At 42.4% G+C, this 27,674-nt stretch overlaps 2 protein-coding genes across 2 annotated transcripts in view; both read right to left on the bottom strand.

Annotated features, from left to right (window-relative positions):
- Positions 1–1,447: 1,447 nt before the first annotated feature.
- Positions 1,448–4,902, bottom strand: LOC137359209 (deleted in malignant brain tumors 1 protein-like). The gene is made up of 4 exons (XM_068025267.1): positions 4,699–4,902; positions 4,535–4,615; positions 4,216–4,446; positions 1,448–1,461 (listed from the first exon to the last, which is right to left on the bottom strand). Exons 1-4 carry the CDS (start codon positions 4,799–4,801, stop codon positions 1,448–1,450), a joined length of 429 nt encoding a protein of 142 aa, XP_067881368.1. The 5' UTR covers positions 4,802–4,902.
- Positions 4,903–5,972: 1,070 nt separating this feature from the next.
- Positions 5,973–27,674, bottom strand: part of LOC137359208 (scavenger receptor cysteine-rich type 1 protein M130-like) — a 32,278-nt gene continuing 10,576 nt past the window's right edge. Inside the window, exons 4-8 of the mRNA XM_068025266.1 lie at positions 22,627–22,941; positions 13,378–13,692; positions 10,734–11,048; positions 6,324–6,459; positions 5,973–6,111 (exon numbers count right to left, since the gene is read on the bottom strand). Of these exons, the coding sequence (XP_067881367.1) occupies positions 5,973–6,111; positions 6,324–6,459; positions 10,734–11,048; positions 13,378–13,692; positions 22,627–22,941 (1,220 nt within the window). The remainder of the gene's footprint in view (positions 6,112–6,323; positions 6,460–10,733; positions 11,049–13,377; positions 13,693–22,626; positions 22,942–27,674) is intronic.

Raw genomic sequence — 27,674 nt, 5'->3', positions numbered from 1 at the left:
GAGTCAATGTGACTGTCTCCTCCTGAGAGCAGTGACTATTTATGGTCTAGCTGAAATGGAATAAAATGACATGATAGTTACAAACAAACAGAAATCACGTTCTTTAAGCAGTAGCAACGGGCGGAAATCTTCTCAAACCCATTGCTAATCTTGCTATACGCACAGATCTAGACACATTCTCACTGTGATATGACTCCTTCACCTGGGGATAGCGAGCGGATTTCTGACAGTGTTCAGTCAGTAAACTGACCATTAACATGGGGTAGTTATTTGGAAGTGACATTTGTCTTGTGAACATTCGGCATGAAATATAAAACACAGACCTGAACGCCGGATCTGATAGGAATCCTTGCCAGGTGGAATATTCCCAATCTCTTCATAAATTGCTTGGTATAAACCAGCCGGTGAACCCTTGCCACTAGTGACAGAACCTGTCAGATGGAGGGTGGGAAGATGAAAGTTTAGTTGCAACCCACGAGCGTTGAACAGTAAATTATCTGCGAACACATCCAAATCACAGAGACGTAGAAAGTAAAGGGACAAATTCGGGTACAGTGAATGTGGAGTAGTTTTGTTGTGCGTATTTTCGTGAATGTCTATGTGTCAATTTTACTGCATATCCCTATGTTCACCTGCAGCAGACTGAGGACAAATGTGTTGACTGAGGAAAAAATTTCAATCAAGTTTGTTAGAAGCGATCTCTCCCTAACAAAGCCATGCTGACTGTCCCTGATTAATGCCTGCCTCTCCAATTGGAGATTAATCAGGTTCCTCAAAATTGTTTCAATATTTTCCCTTCCACTGACGTTAGATTCACCTGCCTGTAATTACCTGGTTTACCCCTGCTACCCTTCTTGAATAATGGTACGACATTCACTGTCCTTAAATCCTCTGGTCCATCTCCTGTGGCCAGCGAGGATTTGAAAATGTCTGTCAAAGCCCCTGCTGGATCTTCCCTTACCTCACTTAACAGCCTAGGTCACATCTCATCTGGGCCTGGGGATTTTTCTATTTTAAGCCCGCTAAAACAACAAACACTTGCTGCCTTTCAATGCTAATTCATTTAAGTACTTCACAAACCCTGATCTCGACACCGCCATCGGCCGTCTCCATGGTGAACACAGATGAAAAGAAATCCATTAAAGCCGAATTTACGTCCTCTGCCTGCACATTGCAGACGGCCATTTTGATCCCTAATCAGTCCCATTCTTTTCCTGGTTATCCTCTTGCCCTTGCATTGGGCGTTCCCTTGATCTTCCTCACCAGTGTTATTGCATGCCCACTCTTCGCTCTCCGAATTCAATTTTTAAGTACCCCCTATACTTTCTGTACTCCTCTCGGGAGTCCGCTGTTTTTCAGCGCTCTGAATCTGCCAGTAGCCTCCTTTTTGATCCTTATCCAATCCTCCATATCCCTTGACACCCACAATATCCCTGGAATTGTTCGTCTAACCCTTCAACTCTGTGGGAACATTTTAGCCCTGAACTCTCAATATTTCCCTTTTGAAGGTAAGAGCCAATGGGATCCAGGGCAATTTGACAAATTGGATCCAAAATTGACTGAGTGGTAGGAAGCAAAGAGTAATGGTCGAGGGTTGTTTTATTGAGTGCAAGCCTGTGACCAGTGATGTACCACGGGGATCGGTGCTGGGACCCTTGCTGTTTGTAGTGAACATTAATCATCTAAACCTGAATATAGGAGGTATGCGGAGTAAGTTTGCAGATGATGCAAAAACTTGTGGTGTCGTAAATAGTGAGGAAGAAAGCCTTAAATTACAGGACGATATAGATGGGCTGGTAAGATGGGCAAGGGAGCAGCAAATTCAATTTAATCCTGTGAAGGGTGAGGTGATGCATTTTAGGTGGAGTAACAAGGCAAGGGAATATGCAATGGATGGCAGTACCATAGGAAGTACAGAGAGTCAGAGGGACCTTGGTGTACTTGTCCATAGATCACTGAAGGCAGCAGCATAGAAAGATAAGGTGGTTCGGAAAGAATATGGGATTCTTGCTTTTATTAGCCAAGGCACATAATATAAGAGCAGAAAGGTTATGATGGAGCAGCATACAACGCTAGTTAGGCCACAGCTGGAGTACTGTGCACAGTTCTGGGAACTGCACAGTCGGAAGGATGCGATTGCACTGGAGAGGGTGCAGAGGAGGTTCACCAGGATGTTGCCTGGGTAGGAGCATTTCAGTTATGAAGCGAGACTGGAAAGGCTGGGGTTGCTTTCTTTAGAACAGAGAAGGCTGAGGAGGGAATATGATTGAGGTATACAAAATTGTGAAGGGTATTGATAGGATAGATTGAAAGAAAACTTTTCCCTTAGTGCAGGGGTCGGCAACCAGGGGGCATCGTTTTAAGGTAAGGGGAAGGATATATCGAGGTGATTTGAGGGGAAAAGTATCACCCAGAGGATGGTTGGAGTCTAGAACACATTGCCTGAAGAGGTGGTAGAGGCAGGAACCCTCACAACATTTCCGAAGTATTTAGATGAACAATTGAAATGCCATCGCATACAACAACATGGGCCAGGTACTGGAAAATGGGATTAGAATAGGTAGGTGCCTGATGGCCGGCAGAGATACGCTGAGCCGAAGGGACTGTTTCAGTGCTGAATAACTCTATTAATCTATTACTCTATGACCTGATCTCCTGCTTGTGATCGTTTGTAAACGACTGCCAGTCTAGTGAGGTTACAAGGCTCGATCTTATCAGCTTTAGGACTGTCTTGTTACAGAGCCTGTTCTGGTCGGATCCTTGGCAGTGCTCGGCGCCTATGCTGTCCCAGCTATAGAATCTTTCTTTCGAGAGAGAGGTCTATTTCTATAGGAACTTTATATTATTATGAAAAGTGTCATTTATTAAGCGTCCCATTCCTTATAATAAATCAGGAGTGATTTGGATGGGTGAAATATGAGTGGAAGCGTCGTTTTGGAATGTTGAAGCACCGCTGGTGAATACAGAAGGTCCTAGACAAGTATCACCTGTCAAAATAACAGTCAGACACGGTTAGACAGCTCGATATTGGATGCCCAGAGCCGGAATCTGAAAGGCTGGAACTGATAACCAATGGATGAAGGAAGATTAACAGACAAGTAAATAGTTGAATGCACAGCTTAAAAGGTTGAAGTAAACTTCCGGATCCTTTGTTACAATAAGTAAATTCTTCCAGAATTTCATGTATGATGTGCTGAACTCTCACAGTGAATGTGGACACTTCAAATCACTCTCCATTTTAAATGTCACATTTTACTAAATCCTTAGCACATTGAATGGAGAAAATCAGCAACAAAAAAAAAATGTGTTTCTAACAAGGCCACTTGACAGTCCATAGAAATCTGCAAGGAACGAGAGTTTTGCATGCATATGACACAATATCTGGGACCTTTCGTTGGATCCGCGGTAAGATATGAACCTCACCTCTTCTGATTGACTTTTTCTGTATAACCACCATCAGTGAGATCAACACACAGATTAGCAGAACTCCGAAGCAGACCGCAACTAGGATGGAAGTAGTTTTATATCCCTGTTCTTAATGACAATAATACAGAAAGGTTTAACACATACACAGTCCGTCTTGCACAATAACATATTTACAAAAGGGAGTTAATAATTATATCCACTGCTTCCGGGCGATGAGTCAGGCTGAACATTCTGCAATATGTGTGGTGCACATTGCACCAGAGGGAAGTGTGAGCCAGTCTAAATTACAGAGACAGTGCCCCCATGTTTCTGATGAGAACACGACAGTTCAGGTACAGCCAGAATCTGAAATTAGCTGAATTTCAACCAGACCATTTGAAAAATGCGGTGAGGAAAAGATATTCCAGTCAGTGAGAAAGTGCTCATAGCATCTTGAGAAAATGACTACAATACCAATTCAACTAATTCAAACCCTAACGCTGGCGAGGATACTAATAATGGTAAGTACCTGCAGATGTGGACGGGACAGCAATTGGAGGCACATCGAGCCCTGTGGAGTATATTGTACAAAAGGTTCAGGAGGATGAAATTTCAGCACTTTCCATTTAAACGATAAATACTGTTCTTAATTTCCGGAACTAGTGAGTCAATTTAACAAAACAATGAACCCTAACCCCACTCTCCAAACCCTGTCACCCTCACCGGAACAAATCACACTGGCATCTTCCTTGTGATCACAGTCAGACTGAGCCGGCGATGAAGAAGGACAGTCGGCCAGAGAAGATTCGCTTCCAGTGCATTTCACCTCATCCAGCCAGATAACACCGTCACCCTGGGAAAAAGTAGCTCCTCCTGGGGCCAAAAGAGCGTGACCACAATCCAGCTGTCTGCAGACAACATTGGCATCGGCCATATCCCAGGAGTCATCACACACCGTGCCCCAGCTGTTATTGCACAATATCTCAACTCTCCCGGAGCAGTTGGTGTTACCTCCAAACAGGCGCAACCAATGTCCAGAATCTAGCAAAGAGAATCAATGGTTATTATTGATGTAGTATAAGAAAGGAGTACATGTCAAATAGTTGGTATAATAAAGAGGAAGTAGCACCTGGTGAAAGCCCACGTTTGCAATCATATTCTCGAATGCAGTCCTTTGATCTGTGGTGCTGCTCCTTAGTTACTTTTGCTTCTGTTCAGAAGAGAAACATGCTGACTGTATCAGACACCAATGTTTGAAATGACACTCGCACATTTAGAGGTTTGTTGTGTTACCTGAACAAACAACACCAGCATCCTCCCTGTGTTCACAGTTGTGTTTACCCCACGGTTCGTTTTGACATTGCCAAAGGAACGATTCGTGTGAAATACATTCCATCCCATCAAGCCAAATGGGTCCAGATCCTTCTCCAAATGACTGAGCATAATAATCGATAGAACTGAGGGGACCGCACTGTAACTGTTTGCAGATCACTTCTGCATCAGGTCCATCAAGTGTATCCGAGCACACTGTTCCCCAGGTGCCATTGTAGAACACTTCCACTCTCCCCTCACAGCGATGCTTCCCATTCACCAGCCGCAGCTCTTTGTGCTCTGTCAATGACACAAGAAATATCCAGATAGTTAGATTGATAACTCGTTGTATGTTCATACTGCACAGCTCAACACATGCTGCACCGGTTGTGTTTACTGATTTCCAGTAATTATTTCAGAAAAGCGATAGAAAAACACCGACAGCCCATAAAGTAATAAAGAATAATCAACACGGATTTCACAACAGAAAGACAAACAACGTTATTGAATTCTTTGAAGAAGTTACAGAAAGATAACAGGGATAATGCAGTCGATGTAATATGCATGTTTTTTTATCAGAAGGCCTCTGACAAGGATCATGACTGGGGTCAGAGCCTGTGAAGTCAAGAGATCAGTGGAAGAATGATAGGAAACCAGCTCCAAAGCACACCGTCCGGGTACAATGTGGTAACCCAGAATGGCGGAAGGTGGGAAGTGGTGTTCCACAGGTCTGGGGTCACTGCTGCTCAACATTTACATGAACGATTTGGATTTAGACAAGGGAGACTTAATTTCAAATTTTAAGATGACAGCAATTTGGGGGTATAGTAAACACTAAGAAAGACAGAGACAAAATACGGGAAGACGTTAATAAACGGGCCGAATGGGCATACAATTGCCAAATGAGTTGAATACAGATAAGCCTAAGGTGCTCAGTGTTGACAGGAAGAATAAAGAGGCCACGTACTTCTTGCAAAATAAGAGTGAAAATGATATAGATCAGCAAAGAGACCTCGGGATACAGAGGCACTAATCACTTCTGAAGTGACAGAGACCGAAGCGAGTGATCATAAATATAGGATAATCCCGAATAAATCTAATAAGAAATTCAGGAGAATTTTTTTTTTACCTAGGGAGTGGTTTGAATTTTGAATTCCGAACACATGCAATTGCTGAGGTGATTTGCACTGATGCCTTTATGGTAAAGCTATGCAGGTACATGAGGCAGAAAGAAGCTAGAGGATATGCAAAGAGGGTTAGGTGCAGTGATGTGGGGCGATACTCGTAGGCAACGTAAACACCACATTGACCAGTTCGTCCGAATGGCCAGATTCCGTGCTGTCCAATGTATGTATTTCGAAGTAATATCTTCCCTGTGAAACCACGTGCACAACACTACGGAAAATGGGAACATGGAAGCACCTTTACCTGAACACATGATCCTCACATCTTCTTTATGAGAACAGTCGTGGTTACCCCACGATGCTGAGGGACATTCCCAGAGAAATGATTCGTTACTGGAACACTTCAGTTCATCCAACCAAACTGGCCCTGAGCCTGGTCCACAAGATGCAGGAAGTGCCAGGTCCAATGCCTTTCCACAACCCAGCTGTTTGCAAACCACGTCAGCGTCCGCCAGATCCCAGGAATCATCACAAACTGAGCCCCAAGTCCCATTGTAATAAAGCTCCACTCGGCCAGTACATGGGCTTCCACCGTCAGCCAGCCTTAACTGCACGTGGTCTGTTGGATAACAGTACATGAGGATTATACTTTCAATAGACATTCACATCATCACTCAATACAACTGATTTTATCATCACCAGCACAAAAAATGAAGGTTAAATGCACCGGTGACAGGTAAAAAAAATATACAACAGAATATCTGTTTACACTTACTTCTTACATAGAATGTAAAGAACGGCAATGTTTCAGATATGCTATTACATCTGGCTTTGACAAGTTCTGATCTCCAGTTCACCTTTTATGTTTTGAATGCTGTGTACGGTGTCAAACAGGCAATCACTCACACGATTAACAGTTAATTTATACTCATGTTATATAACTGTATCTGTTCTTTATCCATGTATGTTACCCTTATTTGTTATCTTGGTCAGACATTTACTGCCATCTGCTATTTCCCTCATCTTCAATTACAAGTGACTTGCATTTATCTAGCGCCATTAACGTAATTAAACATCCCAAGGCGCGATACAGGAGTGATAGCAAAGACATTTTAACACAGAGCACCGAAAAATATATTAGGTCAGATGACCAAAAGCTAAGTCAAAGAGTTAGTTTTTATGCAACGTCTTAAAACAGAAAGACAGGTTGAAAGGCAGAGAGATTTAAGGATGTAATTCTAGAGCATGTGACCTTCGCAAATAAAGGCACGGTCGCCAATGGTGCACAATTAAAACCAGGAATGACAGCAAGATTAACACCAAGATTCCAAGCTGTCTGGCTGAGTGACAGACAGTTAGCATGGCGAGAAATGGAGTTGGAGACAAGGAAACATGCGGTGGGGACTGATGGTTTCTATCTTTTCAATACAGTGTTGGAGGAATTTTCTGCTGATGCAGTACTGAATGTCAGCCTGGAATTCTGACAGTGTACAGGCATTGGAGGGCTCAAGAGTGTTGAATGTGAGGTAGAGTTGGATACAGTGAGATACATGTGGAAACTGAGGCTGTGTTTGCGGATATCGCTGAAAGGCAGCATGTAAATGAGTAATGAAGTGTCAAAGGATCGATCCTTTGGTGACACTATAGGTGACTTTGAAGGAGCGGGAATGAAGCCATTGCAGGCCACTTTCTTACCATGACTGCATGGATAATACTAGAACCAGCTGAGTGCAGTCCCACCCAGCCGTGTGTTAATGGGGAGGAATTGGAGAAGTATTTCATGATCAATCATATAAAAATTTGAGACAAATCAAGAAAGAGGAGGTGGAATCGTTTATGTTTGTCACAATCACTTCGGATGTCGTTTGTTTTCGTCCTGTGGTGTGAATAGAAAATTGATTTGCGGAATTGAAACATGCAGCTTCATATAAGATGAGCATGGATTTGGGAGGCGACGACACATTCAAGGACTTTGGCGAGGTACGAACAGTTGGAGCTGGGGCAGTAACCTGCATGGACAGGTGGTCAATGGTTCCTTTCTGAGGAGAGGTGTGATGACTGCTGATTTGAAGGAGAGGAGCCTGAACATTTAGAGAGAGAGAGAGAGAAAGAGAATCGTTAATATTGCCAGCTAACATGGAACCCAGGAAGGGAATGTTTGTGTTCAGTAGTTTAATAGAAATAAGGTGTATCCAGCAAAATGTGGATACCATCAACAGCACAGGTTCAGAGTGAGAGTGAAGGATTCTAGGAGAGAAACAAGAAATGTGAATTCAGGGTGATCGTATGGGATGGGGGTGGGAACTGATAGGAAGTTAGGCCTGATGGGTTGGGGAAGAAAAGGAAGTAGTGGAGGTGACTGAACGGATGTTTTTGAACTTTGTGACAAAAAGTCTATGAGCTCCTCTCAATTATTTTTGGAGTTCAGGGTGGATGAGGCAGGGGAGTGGTTCAGGAGGAAGATTTATGATGGAGAATATTTGCTGTGCATTTTCTTTGCCTTCCTGGATAATCTTTGTCAAACGGGAGGTTTTAGTGAAGATGAGGAGGACCCAATGATGCTTTTTGTGATTGATCCATTCAGGATTATATTACCAGATAGTTCCCCACATGTCACCGTGCCTTTCTGTTTTTTAATTATTTTAGGGAATGTTGGTGTCACTGGCAAGACCAGCAGTTTAATCCACGCTATTTATTACTTCATTATTACTTTACTACTCCACTTCATATTGGAGAATGTAAGGTCCACAAGTACTGCCCTTAAACATCAGCCTTGTAATATGCAGTATCTTCGTGCAGAATTACGTTCTAGGGTTGTGTTGATTACTACATTATCATAAATCAATTTAATATTAATAGCATAAGAGAATCACTTACCTTTGTAAGGATGGGACTCTGTCTTTGACAAGGAATATATTTGAGCAATTTTAGAGACATAAACCGCATGTCTGAACAGAGAATATGCAGACTTGTCTGTCCAGACAGACTGCTGCAATTATGTTAAATGAGCAAACGAAACTTGTGAGGCACATTAGCAATTGCTATTGTCTGCAAAGATTCAATGAACTAAACGACTAATTCTATCAATATATGACTGTTGGACCGGACCAAAGAGGGCAGAAAACAGGATCTGACTGCAAAATGTTGGACAGGATCAGGAAGCACCTACAGGCAATTGGACGCCAGATGTGTAGACCTCCTGGCTAAACAGAAACCAGTATTTAATCTGGACTGGACAAAAATGATTGGACTAATTGCGTCAGGCACTTTGGAGAGTAAACATCAGCAATGTGACCCATCAGATACAGAAGTAGAAGACAAGGAGAAGACACATGGCTTCTGTAGGTGGGCATAAATGTTGGGTGGAGCTTAACATCTACCTAACTGAAGAACAAGATGACATACTCGACTCTGTCCAGTGACTGAGTGTGTAATAACCATTCAGCACTGTAAACTTCTGACGTGAAACGCTGGATGTATTGATTTCCGCAGTGTCCGAAGAAAATGCTTACTGTAACCAATCGGTATCAAATCTGAATCATTAACGATCTCATATGTTGTAAGTTCCACATGTCGTATGCAAATAAATGTTCATTGGAACAACCCGAAAACATCTGCCCACACTCAAGCCAAAAGACTTGCAGGTTGTTAGGTAAATTGGCCATTATAAATTGCCCCTAGCGGTGGTCGGGAAATATAGGGACAGATGGGGATGTGGTAGGAATATGGGATGAGTGCACGATTAGTATAAATGGGTGGTTGATGGTCGGCACAGACTCGGTGGGCCGAAGGGACTGTTTCAGTGTTGTATCTCTAAACTAAACAAAACTAAACTACACTCTGCATAATGCAACATCCCCAGAACACATGCCTGCATTAACATGCTACACAATGAAACTTTAAAGTGTCTAGTCCAAAACATCTGTCTACTTTTATACACAACCTAATGAAACTTGCACCAGACCAACTCCCACACAGCTACCTCCACTTATATACTATGCAGTAGAACTGATTGCAAGCTTGGCGCCGGATGTGATACCACAGCTGAGATTCCAATTCCGTGTTCTCTTTATCATAAGGCCGTTATCTTTCACCTCTATCATCATTCACCTCCCTTCCTGCCTCAGCCCATCTGCTGCTGAAATGCTCACCCATGCTTTGTTGCCTGCAGAATCGAATATTTCAATGTTCTCCTGGGCGATCACCCATCTTGCATCCTCCAGAAACATCAGCTTATCCAAAGTTTTGTTGCCTGCCCGACATGAAGCCCCTCTCAGGAACGCCATGGCACACGACGATCTATTGGTTTCCCTGCGATCAATACCTAGAGTTTCCAAATATGATCTTCCTGTTCAGACACCTTCATGCTCTCCCCCTACATCAGTATAACCGTCTCCAGCCTGAATCATTTCAGGAGCTCTGCTTTTTTCTGAATACAGCTTCTTGTACTTCACCCACTTCAATTGCCCACAACTTTCAGTTTTGCCTTTAACCATCTAACCCCCAGATCTGAATTTCCACCAGAAATATTTCCGTGTCTCCAGCTCTTCAAATCCAACCATCTGACTAAGAATTTCGTCACCCACGCCATCATCTCTTTGTTTGGCTCTGTGTCAGTTTTCTCTCCGTTTACATTCCTGTTAAACCCCTTGTGATGTATGTGTTAATTGAAATTTCTGTAATACAAACGTTCTTGCTGTTTAATTGTGTCCGTGTCCTCTCTCTCTGTACACCACCCCAGCTCCCCGACCGCCCACCATCCTCTCCCACTCTCCTCGAGTGAAATTACTGGTTTGAGAAACACAGGAACAAGTAACCGATATTATCACTTTTCTCAGCAGATTAGACATTTCACTTTTATGTTTTTGTAAAAGCAGTGAAGAATTTGCTTACCTGAACACAGGACCCCAACATCCATACTGTCAGTGAGAGACGAATTCAATGTGAATAAGCTGCAGTTCTGGAGCTGCAATTCGTTTCCTTCACACTGGACATCATTCACCCAGACGGGTCCTTCACTCTCTCCGTCCTTTGACTCGTTATAAGCGGCTGTCGCTTCACCACAACCCAGCTGTGTACAGACTACGTTGGCATCATTCAGGGTCCAGTGTCTATCCTGCAATCTCCCCCAGCTGCCATTGTGGTAAATCTCCACTCGCCCATCACACCAGCTTCCCCCGTTAGTCAGTCTTAGTGACCAATTTTCATCTACAACATGAAACACATTGAGAACGGTGAAACTGAAGCAAAATATCTCAGAATTTACTGCCACCCGAAAAGTCATTAATATTAATGTTTACTATTCCTGTCATCATTGTTCAGAAGGCTTGTTGAAAGATCATTTTCACCATTACCTTTTCTCTGTAAATACATTTTCGAGACGGACCGAGTAGCTTACGGTTGCTGAACTGGGGACAGAGGGTAAAATGAACTGTCGGTGATAGCCGAGGGACTGAAGGTCGTCCTCCTGTCCACATGCACTGATATTCCAGCTCTCGCCCTGTACTTGAAAATATCATCAACTTTTCTTCCAATTTATCCTCCTTATATTCACATGGTCCATCTTCAACTCTTCCATTCTCTTCCTCAACATCTCTGTCTCTGATTCTGGGGATAGGTTAATAACTAATATAAAGAGTAAACCCAGGGACTCTCACAGTTACCTTGTCTATGCTTCCTCACACCCCAGTTCTTCGAATGACTCTATCACATTTTTTCACTTGCTCCATCTGCAATGTCTGGTGATGCAAACTTCCATACCAGTGGTTCCAGATATGTATTCCTTTTTCCTCAACCGAGGACTCTCCTCACCTCCTCATCCACCCACCATAGTTGACAGGGCCCTCAAGCACGTCCATTCCATTCCCCAAACGTCTGCTTTCACCCTTTCCCCCTCCCGGAACAATGATAGGATTCTGATTCTCCTCATCTTCCACTCCATCAGCTTCCATATTCAACAGATCATCTTCCACCATTTTCACCACCTTTAATGTGGTGCCACTACAAATCACATCTTCCCCTTCCCTCCACGTTTAACATTCTGAAGGGACCATTCGCTCTGTGGCACCCTGATTCACTCTTCAATCATTCTCAGTTCCCCTTCCCCCAGGACCTTCCCATGAATGCGCTGGAGGTGCAACCACTGCCCTGTTACCTACACCTTTCTCACCATCCAAGCCGCCAAATACTGCTTCCAAGTGAAACAGCGATTTTCTTGTACTGCTTTCTCTTTAGTATACTGTATTCACTGCATTGACTGATCATGATACCGTCTCCTTTACATTGGGACACCAAACATAATTGAGTGCTTACTTTGCACAACACCTTTGTTCAGTCTGCAAGCTTTACCTTTAGCTTCCAGTTGCCTGTCCTTTTCATTATTTATTCCGCTCCCACTCTGACATCTCTCTCCTCTTTCTCCGACACAGTTCCAATGAAGATTAACATAAGTTTGAGAAACAGCACTTCCTCTTTCCACTAGACTCTTTACAGGCTTTAGGAATGAACACTGAATTCAGCAATTTCAGGAAAGATTCCCTCCCCTTTTTGGAACGATGTCTTGCCTTCCAATTTGCAGCTTCTCTCGAAATGTGTTTTTCACTTGGCCCATTCCTACCTCTTTCTGCCTTGCATTGTCCCATTTATCATTTAATTCTTCCTGCCTTCCACCATATCACAGATTGTTCCTTTCGTTATTTCCTTGCTTTCCCCTTTCTTTAAAAACTGTTAAATCTCTAACTTCTGATGAAAGATCAGCAAACTGTAAGGTTGATTCTGTTTCTTTCACCGTAGATGCTGCCAGAACTTCTGAGTATTTTCAGCACTTACTGTTTTTATTACCTATATTTTAAATTGTGAAAAGTGGGAGCAATGTGCGTTGAGCAATGTCCCACGTACAGCTATCAGTTAACTGAGCAGATAATCTGTTATGAGAGGGCGCTGGTTGAGGGATAACTGGGAGAATTGTAATTTACATCAAGTTTGTGAACTAATCAAAGGCATGGCATATTGGTGAAATAACGAGTTACTTCACTCACGATCATTTTATTGCCCTTAATGTAATGGAAATTAAAATTTATCTCATGTTATTTAGCTGGAAACAAGTTCACAGTTTTTTCTATTGTACAGCTGATCTTTGCAGAGAATTCCATGATAATTCATATTTGAACGGCCAACATTGATAACAGTTTCAATGCTCGAGCAACATTTCCATTCTATGGCAGTGGTCCTGGGAGCAAATTGCTGATTCTATAGCCCTTGAGCAATGCCCTAGATTTACCACAAAAGAGATATTATATGAGCGATAAGTACTAATCACGAGACATTGTATGTATTCAATGTTTACTAGAGTGAAACTCTTTGATTTATTTGTAATTTAATTCAGACCAATAAACCGACAAACACATCTCAGAATCTTAGTGTCGAAGGAAGCATGGGATCAGCAAAACTAGTGAATCAGCGACCTGTGGAAATAGTTAATGATGCTTGACAGCAGAACAGTTGGTGTATTTCAGTTCAATTGACTGAGATGACTCACCCGTACAGATGACACTGGCATCATTTTCATGGGAGCAGCTAAACTGTTCCCAGGATGAAACAGGACAATCCCACAATCGTGTCTCCTTCCGCCGACACCTGTACCTTTCCTTCCACACTGGACCGGCTCCCTTCCCAAAGTGAGCTCCTCCCGGGATTGAGGTTACTGTCCCACACTGCAAGTGCTCACAGACCACGTTGGCGTCTTCTAGATCAAAGTACATGTCACACAGCGTCCCCCACTGGTCTCCGTGCAGCACCTCCACACGGCCAGAGCATCTGTTCGTCCCATCAACCAATCGAGGTCCATTTTTCCCTGTATTGGAAACCAATCCAAATCCAAATAATTTATAAATCATCCTCTGCATAGAAACAGCAAAATAGAAAATGGGTATAAAAGTTGAATCTTATGTACACGATTATCTCTCCATACTTTATACAAATTATCTATCAAAAAACAATTCGAATTACCACAGCAACACAAAAGCAAAATACTGCAGATGTTGGAAATCTGAAATAAAACAGAAAATATTGGAAATACTGAGCAGGGCTAGCAGCATCTGTGGAGAGAGCAAGAGAGTTATGTTTCAGGTCTGTGCACTTTCATCACAATAATTACTACAGGACCTCTTTAAGAAGTTGGCTGAACACTCAAAAATTAACAGCTCTTCTTGCAAACGCTAATCGATTGTTGGTCTTTATCTCTTGGATTTTGGAATGTAAACGATGAAGGATGTGATGTTTCTGTTGTCTCTGTTGTCACGTTTGGGCACTGCACTTCACAAAACCATTGGCTTTGGAGGTTGTTCAGAACAGTGTCACCAGAATGGCAACAATGCTTAAAGAGTTACATTATGAAGACAAGTTGCATAACCTTTGTTTGTAGTAGATTTGGTTTGGAAGGATTACAGCTTATCTGGTTGATGTGTTTAAAATGGTTAAGGGGTTTGATAGATGAGCTATAGAAGATCTGGAGAACAAATACAAAACAAGCCCATTTAGGAGCTGCTTTTCTTTATGCGGATGTGGACATCTCTGGCAGAGGTGGCAGTTATTGCTCAACTCTATTTGCCCTTGAAACCGGTGTCAGGACTGTCCTCTTGAACTGCAATTGCCTGCATGGGGAATGTTCTTCTGCAATGCAGTAAGGTAGAGTTAAGGCAAAGTGTGCAAGCATAGAGTGTACCTTTAACTGCATGTGTTGGAAGCAGAGTGGGAAGTTTGGAATTTGGTAATTAGTGGCTAAGACTGAAATCTAGCCGTAACATTTAGCAATTCGCTTGGAATTAAAAAACAAACTGCAAGGCAGTTCATTGTTCGCAGTGAACAGGGCAAGTCAGGTTCGCAGTAAGCTGTCAATCAGCTGTGATTGTGCGAACTCGGGTAATTACTGTCAGCTGGAAACTGTCTAAACTGTTGCATCTCGAATGTACCTCTAAAAGCATATAATATTGGACGTCATTGCAAGACGATTTGAATAAAGGAGCAAGATGTTACTGCACCTATACAGAGCTTTGGTGAGACCACACCTGGAGTATTGTGTGCAGTTTTGGTCTCCTTATCTGAGGAAGGATGCCCTTGTCATGAAGAGTGTGCAAAGTAGATTTACAAGGCTAATTCCTGGGATGGCTGGATTCACGTATGAAGAGAGATCGGATCGACTCGGACTATATTCACTAGAGTTTAGAAGAATGAGAGAGGATCTCAGAGAAACCTATAAAACTCGAACAGTACTAGACAGGCTAGATGGAGCGAGGACGTTCCCGATGGCTGGAGAGTCCAAAACCACGGGTCACTGTCTCAGGACATGGAGTATGCCATTTAGAAACGAGATGAGGAGAACTGTCTTCACTCAGAAGGTGGTGAACCTGCGGAATTCTCTACCACAGAAGGCAGTGGAGGCCAGATCTCTAAATATATTCAAGAAGGAGATAGATAGCTTTCTTAATGCCAAAGGAATCAAGCGATATGGGGATAAACGGTAACAGAGTACTGAATTAGATGATAGGCCATGACTTTTTTTGAATGGCGGAGCAGGCTCGAAAGGGCTGTCTGGCCTACTCCTACTCCTATTTTCTATGATTCTATTTTTAGACTTCTAGTAAGGCAGAATGTAACCACAGATTGCAATGTTAACTGAATACATTATGAACATAGTGGGAAGTTAGAGTTTGCTAAGAGTAGGAATTCGGTGCAGAGGGGGAAAAGGAGGTATTTTTTATTCTTTCACAGGGGGTGGGAATTTCGGGCGAGGACAGCATTTATTACCAATCCCGAACTGCCCTTGCAAAGACGGTGGTGAGCCGCCTTCTTGTACCACTGCAGTGCATGCGCTTTCAGTGCACTCACATTGCTGTGAGGAAGGGAGTTCCTGGATTTGACCCAGCGACAGTGAAAGACCAGTTATATAGTTCCAAATCAGGATGGTGTGTGCTACGGAGGAGAACATGCAGATGGTGTTCCCATGCATCTGTTATCCTCGTCCTTCTAGGTAGTAGAGGGTGAGCGTTCGGATGGATGTGTTCTGTTTTGTCTGTTAAACTGAAGTCAGTGACTGGAGCCACCGGTTTAAAACAGCGCCACAGCCAGCAGTAGCAGAACCCATTGGAAGGGGCTGAGAGGCAAACACCAGGCAAATCGAGGGAAAATCTCACTAAGTGAAGCAATTGTCAGGTCAGAGTGTGAGAGGACGTGGGTAAGTTGTAAATAAGTATTAAGTTAATTGATGAGTGCTTAGTGTTTCGGCGTTAGCTGACCAGTAAAATAGTGTTAAAGCTAAAATGCATCTACTAATAATTTGACCTCTAAAATAAAGACAGACTAAGTTCTGGCAGAGCAGGTTTTTCTCGATATTGGAATGTGTAGATAATGGAACTGTCCCGAGGGAACTTGTCTGTCGTAGATATCGCCACCTGGAAACTCTCTGGCTCGGGATCACAGAGCTGTTGTGGGAATTGGAGAAACGCCAACACATATGGCAGCAAGAAGAGTATTTGACAGTTTGCTGCAGATTTCAGTCACACCTTGTAGAGAGCTGCAGGATCAGAATGAGGTTGTTGCAGCTTATAGTGCTCAGTAATGGAAATCCAGATGTAATGGAGAACGAGGATATACAGAAGTGAACAGGAACAAAGTACTGTCTATTTGTGAGGATAAGGATGAAGACTGTCAGAAGGACAGCCAGAATGTTGACCGGGATACCTTCGAATAGGAAGCTGTTCAAAAGGAGGAGGAGTGGAGCATAATGTGATACTTTTAAGTGATTCAATAATTAGGGCATTAAGAGTTCCACACAGTATTTTCCCAACTTGTGCGAAGTGAGGGATATCTCAAATCAGATTGCAAGAATGGAGGGGAAATATCCAGTCGTTGTGGACCATGTAGGGATAAACAACATAGCGAAGAGTAGGCAAGAGGTTCTTTTCGGAGAGTACCAGGAGCTGAAATATAAAAGAAGATCTCAAGGATTATAATCTCTGGATTTCTATACAAGCTGCTTGCACATTGGCATAGGAAAAATAAACGATTAAGGAGATGAACACGTGCTTGAAGATTACGATGTTGGAAAGCGGTGATACACTCCATGGGACGCTGGCACCTGTACTGGGATATTAAAGAATTATTCTGTTGGAATGAGCAGCACCTGAATCGGGTTGGGATCAGGGTCCCAGAATAAAGGATAAATAGGGTTGTTACAGGAAACTTAAACTAGTAAATGGGTGAGGGGAGGCTGGTGGGGCCGGGGTGAGGGGGCAGAGCACAGTTGTAAATGTAGCATATCTAGGTGCGACAGGGAAATAGAAAACTAAAATATGCAACATTTGAGTCAGACCATTTTACGGTTTTACATCACGTGCCTTTGCTCTGAAAACAGCAGTTGCTTTCTTGAAAAAGCAGTTGTTAGAAATACTGACAGACCATGACGTTTTGGGCCATGTACTCTGCCCATTGTCTGGAGAAATAATTGTAATTGGTGGAAGCTGTCTATTTATATGTAGTGCAGAACGGGAATGTGGGCAGGATCTGACTACTGTTAGGTTATTACATGTTATTGTTCTGGCTGTTATTGGTCAGTTAATTATATTCCATGAGAGGTCAGTATATGCCATTATTCTTGCTGCTGATTCATCAGTTATTGTGCATCGTGGCAAGTCAATCCATGCTGCTGTTCTGGTCGTGGTATGTTGGCTGCACAGCAGGTGCTTGTGCGTTTCTCGAGGAGGGAAACCCTGATATTCACCGAGGAACAGGCCACGGTTAGGGGGAAGGTCTTGAGTTTATCGATCTCCATAGCTTCCCTGACGCAATGAACGGCACAAGCCTGCCATCAAAGAAGCTCAACTCAATGACCACCGCATTGAATGGTCCAATTCCAAACTCAACCTCATCTATTATGGACTGGCGTGCACGACACAATAACATCATAATATAAAAGAGAGCAAAAACATGCAAAAATGCAAAAAAAATGCACAGATCTTCATGAATGGCAGAGATACAAAGAATAGCAAAGGATGACAAAATAGATCGCAAGAGATACAAAACGTTTACAATAACTTCAAAAATATATTGTCATTAAAAGCAATGTGGTCTCATTACGATGACAGTTGTGATATTATAAATGAAAATAAGGAAATGGCAGGAATTATACACAATTACTTTGCATCAGTATTTACATGGACACAACTTTTATTAAGGTTCTTTGTTGCCGCAGTCGGCCAAATGCTGCCCTGACATTGAGGGCAGTCACTCTCATCTGGAATACAGCTAAATCATCCATGTTTGTACAAAGGGTGTGATGTGTGAGGTCTGAAGCTGAGTGGTCCGAACAAATTCAAACTGAGCATCAGTGAGTAGTTTATTGGGAAGTACTGCTTGATAGCGCTGTAAACAACACCTTCCATTACTTTGTTAATGATTGAGAGCAAACTGCTGGGAAAGTAATTCGAAAATTGCAATTGTCACACTGCTATTGAAAGAAGGTTAGCGAGTGAACCGAGGGAATTATAGATTGGTTCGCCTAACAGCAGTTGTCAGGAAATTACTAGAGTGTACATTACATTTAAAGATGGGGTGTCTGATCACCTTGAAAAGTTATAGCGGATCAGAGAGAGCCATCGTGGATTTGAAAAAGGTAGATCATGCTTGATGAACCTGATCAAATATTTTGGGTAGGAAACTAAAGTAGAGGACAGGGGAACCTCAATGGATGTTATTCAGATGAACTTCCAGAAAGCACTCAACAAAATCCCTCGTAACTGATTGTTGGCTAAAGTTGAAGCTTTTAGAATGTAGGGAAAATTATTGACCTACTTAGGACGTTAGTTTAGTGGCAGGAGATAGACAGCAGGGATAATAGGCAGATCATCTAACTGGTAGGATGTGATGGCGCCGTCCCACAGGAACCTCAACTATTCACCATATTTATTAATGATTTAGATGACTGGATAGAAAGCCACATATAATTGACATACTCAATTGTGGGTAAACTGTTGGAAAAGATTATGAGAGATGGGATTTATTATCATCTTGAAAAGAATAAGTTCATTTGTGATAGTCAGCACGGTTTTGTGAAGGATAGGTTGTGCCTCACAAACCTTATTGAGTTTTTCGAGAAGGTGACCAAACAGGTGGATGAGGGTAAAGCCGTGGAAGTGGTGTATATGGATTTCAGTAAGGCCTTTGATAAGGTTCCCACGGTAGGCTATTGCAGAAAATACGGAAGTATGGGGTTGAAGGTGATTTAGAGCTTTGGATCAGAAATTGACTAGCTGAAAGAAGACAGAGGGTGGTGGTTGATGGCAAATGTTCATCCTGGAGTTTAGTTACTAGTGGTGTACCGCAAGGATCTGTTTTGGGGCCACTGCTGTTTGTCATTTTTATAAATGACCTGGATGAGGGTGTAGAAGGGTGGGTTAGTAAATTTGCGGATGACACGAAGGTCGGTGGAGTTGTGGATAGTGCCGAAGGATGTTGTCGGGTACAGAGGGACATAGATAGGCTACAGACCTGGGCTGAGAGATGGCAAATGGAGTTTAATGCGGAGAAGTGTGAGGTGGTTCACTTTGGAAGGAGTAACAGGAATGCAGAGTATTGGGCTAATGGGAAGATTCTTGGCAGTGTAGATGAGCAGAGAGATCTTGGTGTCCAGGTTCATCAATCCCTGAAAGTTGCTACCCAGGTTAATAGGGCTGTTCAGAAGGCATATGGTGTGTTAGCTTTTATTAGTAGCGGGATCGAGTTTCGGAGCCACGAGGTCATGCTGCAGCTGAACAAAACTCTGGTGAGGCCGCACCTGGAGTATTGCGTGCAGTTCTGGTCACTGCATTATCGGAAGGATGTGGAAGCTTTGGAAAAGGTGCAGAGGAGATTTACTAGGATGTTGCCTGGTATGGAGGGAAGGCCTTACGAGGAAAGGCTGAGGGACTTGAGGTTGATTTCGTTGGAGAGAAGGAGGAGGAGAGGTGACTTAATAGAGACATATAAGATAATCAGAGGGTTAGATAGGGTGGATAGTGAGAGTCTTTTTCCTCGGATGGTGATGGCAAACACGAGGGGACATAGCTTTAAGTTGAGGGGTGATAGATATAGGACAGATGTCAGAGGTAGTTTCTTTACTCAGAGAGAAGTAGGGGCGTGGAACGCCCTGCCTGCAACAGTAGTAGACTCGCCAACTTTAAGGGCATTTAACTGGTCATTGGATAGACATATGGATGAAAATGGAATACTGTAGATCAGATGGTTTCACAGGTCGGCGCAACATCGAGGGCCGAAGGGCCTGTACTGCGCTGTAATGTTCTAATTCTGATACTCAATATTGCCATTGAAAGAAACCATCAGCCATTTTGCAATCATGTATATTTTAAGCATAACTTTGCAAACAAAGGATTCAGTGACTGTGTAAAACTATTTCAATATTGGTGAGTGTGAGGTGTCCAAATTGGACTTAAAAAGATTACAGTACTTTCTAAATGGTGAAAATCCAGACGCAACACAGGGAAAAGAGACTTCAGGGTCATGGGCAAGTACAGGAACGGAAATCAAAACAGCCAATGGAATAGTGGGCTTTATATCTAGAGGAATGAAATACAAGGGCTAGAAATGATGCTGCAGCTAAAAAAAAAACTGGTCAGGCCCCATCTGGTGTAATGTTAAGCTATGGGCAATCTGCGTTGCGAAGGATATGTTGACCAGGAAGAGTGTGCAGCATCAGAGATGCTAGAATGATTCCTTGGCTGCAAATGTTTGTTTTTTATTCATTCATAAGATGTGGGTGTCGCAGGCAAGGCCAGCATTCGTTGTTCATGCCTCGTTACCTTTCACAACTGGGTGATTTGTTAGGCTATGTAAGAGGACAGTTAAGAATCAATAGCATTGCTGTGGGTCTCTGGTCACATGTAGACCAGACCAGGTAACAATGGCAGATTTCATCACCCCTGAGGATATGACTGAACAAGATTTTTTTTAATAACATTCGACAATGGTTTCATGGTCACCATTACTGAGACGAGGTTTCAATTCCAGATGTATTAACTGCATTTAAATTCCACTAGCTGCGATGGTGGGAATTCAACCAACATCCCCAGAAATAGCCTGGGGCTCTGGATTGCTAGTCCAGTAACATGAGCACCACGCCACTGCCTCCCCTCATTATGAAGAAGGATTACACAAACTGTGGCTAGGTTCCCTGAAATTTGGAAGAGACTTGTCTTTTCAGATTCCCAGCCTATGTCCTCCAGCTGCTGGAAAGTCTTTGGGAATTCTGCAGGTGAGCTACTTGCTACAGAATGCCGATATCATCTGACCTGCTCTATTCGCCACTGCATTATTGTGTAGTTTCTTGTCAATGTCGACACCCAGCAGGATTTGATGGTGGCAGTGAATTCACTGATTATAATAGCTCGGGGAAGTGTTATTCTCTCTCTTGTTGGAGACAGTCGGTGCCTGACAGGGAGGTGGTGAATGTGTTACTTTCTACCTTCCAGCCCAAGTCTAAATAATGTCCTGATCTTGATGTAAGTGAGCACGAACTGCTTCTTTATCAGAAGAATTATGAATGGAACTAAAGACCATGCAATCATCAGCAAAAAGCCCAACATCTGACATTTTGATGGTGGAAAGGTAACTTACCTCGCACCAGAAGATAGTTGGGCCTCAAAGAACAATTAGGAAACACATTTTTCGATAAAAGTAGTGGAAATCTGGAACATTCCCCAACAACTTCCAAAGTAAAGAGCTGTGGGTGTTACATCCAATCTAACTTTTCAAGACTAATATTGATAGATTTTTGTTAGCTCGGTGTATCAAGGAATCCGGTTCAAAGCCAGGTAATGAGACTTGAAGAACATATCAGGTAGGATCTAATTGAATGATCGAACAGGCGAGAGAAGCTGAAAGCTCTGTACTGATCATGTGGATATGTGTCTAATCCTATCATATTTAGCGGGTAAAATGCAAACATTCTATGAAATAACTTGGTAATCTTTCACTTCTGGCCTGATTGCACTGAGCAGTGCTAGAGTACATCCGTTCTTTTATATCCTGCCGTTCAGTAAGTGTTAACGTGGGTACAGTGGAGCAGCGGTTAGCCTCACAGCTCCAGTGACCCGGGTTCAGTCGTGGGTATTGCCTGTGCAGAGTTTGCACGTTCTCCCTGTGAATGCGTGGGCTTCTGCCGCGTGCTTTGGTTTCTTCCCACAGTGAAAGACGTGCAGGTCGAAAGTCAGCTGGCCATTGTAAATTGTAGGTAGGTGGTCGGAGATTGGAAGGTAATGTAGAATTAGTGTAAATAGGTGGTTGCTGGTCGGAAAAGACTCGGTGGACCAAAGGGCCTGTTTCAGTGCTGTATGATAAGAATAAGAACGTGGTCAGGGAGGGTCGGAAGGCTATTGTAATGGCGGATCATTCGTGGTGTTCAAATTAAAGTATCGAAATAGGCCAATGCATATTCATTTAGTCAACTCCCAACTGTTGCAGCCAATATTCAATTCTAAATATACATTCGGTGCAGTGGTAAACAAACTTGTGAAAATTCTGCTTCTTGCAGAATAAATGTTAAGATTTCGAACCATCTTGTTTACCAGTAATTGCGGGTATTTTGTACCACGTGACACCAAACCTATAGCAGTGATAGTAAACTATAATGAGTAGTTTATATGTGAACATTTCAGTCAGAAACATGGGAATTCCACCTTTCTCAGTTTTCCAAATATTAAGCAGGAAGTTGTCTGCTTTTCAGTAAGTCTGTACTCACCAGAACAGATCACACTGGCATCGTTCCTATGGCTGCACTCCTGCTGAGTTCCTTGAAAAAGACGGCAGTCCAATAAACTGGTCTCGTTTCCAGTGCATTCAAAGATATCAGTCCGTACCAGGCCAGTGCCCTCTCCAAAATGGGCATATCTTGGCACAGACACGGCGACTCCACACTGAAGCTGACCACAGACCACATTGGCGTCTTTCAAATCCCAGTCAAGGTCACACACTGTTCCCCAGTTTTCACCGTACTGGATCTCCAGTCTGCCTGAGCATGGAGAGTCTACGGATGTTAGTCGAGGATATCTGTGATCTTAATAAGCATATTATATCATAATTAGCGTAATACATTAATAATCACAATAATACAAATATTTATATTTCAATACGCATCTGATTAATCACAGATCTGGTAACAGTCGTTCCCAGATTCTGTTCAAAACTGATTATGCTGGAGTTCCTGCATCACTGCTGCTTATAATGTGCCAGAACTATCATGTTTAAAATGTTCCTTTATTTATTTATAACTTCCCCAGTCGCCGTCACAGTAACTGAGAAACATGCACTGTATCAGCAGTTAAAACTGGGCAAGAAGTATTGTGTGACAAGAACTGGTGTTAGGAGTACAGTTGTTCATATTTAAGATAAATGATTCCGACTCAGAAAAAGGAAGTGCAATTGTAACATTCACTAATGACATCGACGTGGAGCAATAGTTAATACAAAGGCAGATAGTGAGAAAAATACTTTACGTTAACGAAATTGTAAATGAATTTTAATGCAGATAAATGTACACTTACTCATTTGGGTAGGAAGACTGAGAACCCATATTCCTTGGACAATGATCGTCTGAATTGTGTCGAGGAGCAATGGGACTCAGGGGTACAGATATACAAATCAATAAAATAGCAATACACGTTAACAAAGCTCTAGAAAATACAGAAAAAAAGATTGTTGTTTATTTATGAGAGATATGTTGAAAGGGGAGTCACACCCAGCACAAGGAAAGATTTGCTGTTGATTGGCAGTAGGTTGATTGGGTGCTAACGAGTCAGTGTTTCCCTACTTTTCTCGGCAGTGTGTAACTGAGAAACTTTACACCATGTCAGTTGAATCCTGGTGCTGCAACTGCTGTAACTGTAGTGGATCAGCTTGGCTAGAGTTGTCGCTAGTTTTAGAGCACTGATCTTCAGCACTACTGCTGGAGTATGATCGGGCCCTTAACTTTTGCTTTGTGCTGCGTGATCAGCCGCTTCTTAATGTTGTGTGCCGTAATCTTCAGAATGGACCAAACAATAGAACGCATTTGCCCAGCGCTAACCCGTTGACATGAATTGTCACACAATACTTCTCAACTTTTGTCAGTCTTAATAACTACCTTTAACCCACACTGTGTTGCCTGTTTTGCAGCCAGTTTGCTATAGTCTGTCATGATCACCTTTCAAAGCCCTTCGTATGCAATTAATTACCTTGAAACCACATTCACAGTTTCAAGTTTAAAAACTGGGCAGACAGTTTGTGACCAACAAGCTGCAGCAGTCAGCATACAATCATAGAACGTTTACAACACAGAAGGAGGCCATTCAGCCCGTTGTGTCCATGCTGGTTATCTGTAAGAGCACATCACTAGTCCTATGCTTCTGCTCTTTCTCCATAGACATGCAAAGATTTTCTCATCAGGCGCTTGTCCAATTCCATATTGAAAGCCACAATTGAATCTGTCTCCATCAGACTCGCAGGCAGAACATTCCAGATCCTAACCACTCGCTATGTAAATAAGTTTATCCTCATGTCACGGTTGGTTCTTTTCCCATCCACCTTATAACAGTGTCCTCTGGTTATTGACCTTTCTGCCAAGAGGAACACTTCCTCTCTGTCTACTCTGTCTAGACCCCTCATGACTTTGAACACCTCTATCAAATTTCCTTGCAGCCTTCTCTGTTCTAACGAGAGCAACCACAGCTTCTCCAACCTATCAATGGAACTGACGTCTTTCATCCCTTGAAAATTCCTTGTAAATCCTTTCTACACCCAATCTAAAGCATTCATATTCTTCTGAAGTGCTGCGTCCAGAATTGTACACAATACGCCAGTTGAGGTGAACACAGTGTTTCAAAAAAGTTCATAATAACTTCCTTACTTTTGTACTCGATGCCTCTATTTAAAAAGGCCACTTTCTCAACCTGCCATGCCACCTCCAACGATTTGATCAGAAATACTCCCAGGTCACTCTTGGCTGCAGCCACTTTAGAATTGTACCCCTGAAAAGAGACCGGCAGGTAGCATTAAAATAAATTCCAAAGTTTTCTCTCGAAAGAGAAATAGTAAAAGGGTGGTAAAAGGAAGAGTGGGGCCGATGAGGGATCAGAAAGGGGATTTACATATGGAGGTAGCGGAAATAGTTGAGGTATTAACTGGATTCTTTGCGTCTGTCTTTACCAAGGAAGAAGGTGCACCCCAGGCAATGGTGAACGAGGAGGTAATTAAGATACAAGAGTGTTTTAAAATTAATAAAGAGGATGTATTAGATATACCCTGTTACATATGAACGTAAGCGTGAACATACACATTAGGACCAGGGGTAGGCGACTCAACCCCTAGAGCCTGCTCCACCATTCAATAAGTTCATGGTTGAACTGAGTACTCCAAATTTCCACCTACTCCCGATAACCTTCCACCCCCTTGGTTATCAAGAATCTACTTACCTCTTCCTTAAAAAAAATCAAAGACTCTGCTTCAACTGCCTTTTGAGGAAGAGAATTCCAAAGAATCATGACCCTCTGAGAGAAAGAAATTGTCCTCAACTCTGTCTTAAATGGGCGCCCCCTTATTTTTAAACAGTGACCACTAGTTCGAGATTCTCCCACAAGGGGAAACATCTTTTCCACAACAACCCTGCCAAGGCCCCTCAGGCTTTTATGTTTCACTCATGTCGCCTCTTACTCTTCTAAATTCCAGAGGATGCAAGCCTAGCCTGTCAAATCTTTCCTCGTATAACAGGTCACCTATTCCAGATATTAGACAAGTAAACCTACTCTGTCCTGCCTCCAACGCATTTACATCATTCCTAAATAAGGAAACTAGTACTGTACACAATATTCCAGATGTGGTCTCACCAATACCCTGTGTCACTGAAGCATAGCCTCTCTACATTTGTATTCAATTCCACTCACGATAAATGGGAACATTCTCTTAGCTTTCTTAATTGCGTGCTGTACCTGAAGACTAACTTTTTGCGTTTCATGCACTAGGACACCATATCCCTCTGTATCTCAGAGCTCTGCAATCTCTCACCATTTTGATAATATGCTTCCCTTCTATTCTTGCTCCCAAATTGGACAATTTCCCACTTTCCCACATTATACTCCATTTGCCAGGTCTTTGCGCACTCACTTAACCTATCTATATCCGTTTGCAGACTCCTTATGTCCTCTTCAAAAGTTACATTCATACCTAGCTTTGTGTCATTAGCAAATTTAGCAAACATACCGTCGGTTCCTGCATCTACGTTATTTCTATAAATTGTGAAACGTTGAGGCCCCAGCACAGATCCCTATGGCACACCACTCGTTACATCTTGTCAACCAAAAAAATGACCCATTTATGCCTACTCTCTGTTTCCTGTGAGCTAACCAATCTTCCATCCATGTTAATATGTTACCCCCGACACCATGAGCTTTTATTTTCTGCAATAGCTTTTGATGTGGCACCTTCTCAAATGCTTTCTGTTAATCTAAGTACAATACATCTCCGGTTCCCCTTTATCCACAGCACATGTAACTCCCTCAAAGGACTCCAATCAATAGGTTAAACATGATCTGCCTTTCACAAAGCCATGTTGACAATGCCTGATTACCTTGAATGTTTGTAAATGCCCTGCTATAACATCTTTAATAATGGCGTGTAACATTTTCCCTGAGGAAACTAATTGGCCTGTAATTTCCTGCTTGCTGTTTCCCTCCCTTTCTGAGTAAAGGAGTTGCATTCACTATTTTCCAATCTAAATGAACCTTCCCCGAATCTAGGGAATGTTGGAAAATTAAAATTAACGCATCAACTACTTCATTTGCTACTTCTTTTAACACCTTAGGATGAAGTACATCAGGTCCCGGGGACTTGTCAGCCTGCAGCTCCAACAATTTGCTCAGTTCCTTTTCCCTGGTGTTTGCAATCTTCTTGAGTTCCTCCCTCCCTTCCATTTCCTGACTTACAGCTAAAACTGGGATGTTACTTTTATCTTCAATAGTGAAGACCGATGCCAAACATCTGTTCAATTCATCTGTCATCTCCTTATTTTCTATTATTAATTCCCCAGACTCACATTTAATAAGTTCAACGATCACTTTGTTCCCTCTTTTCTTTTCTTTTTTTAAAATTATATATATATATATATAAACTCTTACCATCTCTCCTTATATATCTATCTAGCCTTCTCTCGTCCTCTAATGTTACCTCACTTATCAATCTTTTCGTCATCCTTTGGTTTTTTAAAAATATTCTGTCCAGTCTTTTGACCTGCCTCCCATCTTTGCGCAATTATAGGCTTTTTCATGAAGTTTGATACGACCTTTGGCTGTTTTACTTACTCACGGATGGTGGGACACACTCTTGGAATGTTTCTTTCCTGTTGAAATATGTGAAATTGTGTGAATATCTGAAATACTCCCTTAACTGTCTGCCAATGCATCTCTATTGACCTATCCCTTAACCGGATTTGCCAGTTCACTTTAGCTAGCTCTGCATTCATGTCCTCATAATTGCCCTGATTTAAGTTTAAAATATTAGTCTTGGACCCACTCTACTCTCCCTCAAACTGAATGTAAAATTCAATCATATCATGATCGCTGCTACCAAGGGGCGCCTTAACTATGTGGTCATTAATTATTCCTACCTCATTGCACAATACCAGGTCTAGTATATACTACTCTCTGGTTGGCTCCACAAGTTATTGTTCCAAGAAATTATCCCGAAAATATTCCATGCAGTCCTCATCTAGGCTATCTCTGCCCATCTGATTTTTCCAGTCTAAATGTAGGCGAAAATCCG

Source organism: Heterodontus francisci, unplaced genomic scaffold, assembly GCF_036365525.1.
Source record: "Heterodontus francisci isolate sHetFra1 unplaced genomic scaffold, sHetFra1.hap1 HAP1_SCAFFOLD_124, whole genome shotgun sequence".
NCBI lineage: Eukaryota > Metazoa > Chordata > Chondrichthyes > Heterodontiformes > Heterodontidae > Heterodontus > Heterodontus francisci.
This window is presented reverse-complemented; position numbering and strand designations above follow the sequence as displayed.

Bases quoted from the DNA above. Each gene is read 5' to 3' on its own strand.
- LOC137359209 (XM_068025267.1), bottom strand. From the start codon at position 4,801: ATGGAATGTATTTCACACGAATCGTTCCTTTGGCAATGTCAAAACGAA. The intron at 4,616-4,698 runs GTAACACAACAA...TCTTCTGAACAG, and splicing joins TGCTGGTGTTGTTTGTTCAG to AAGCAAAAGTAACTAAGGAG. The intron at 4,447-4,534 runs GTGCTACTTCCT...TCTCTTTGCTAG, and splicing joins CAAACGTGGGCTTTCACCAG to ATTCTGGACATTGGTTGCGC.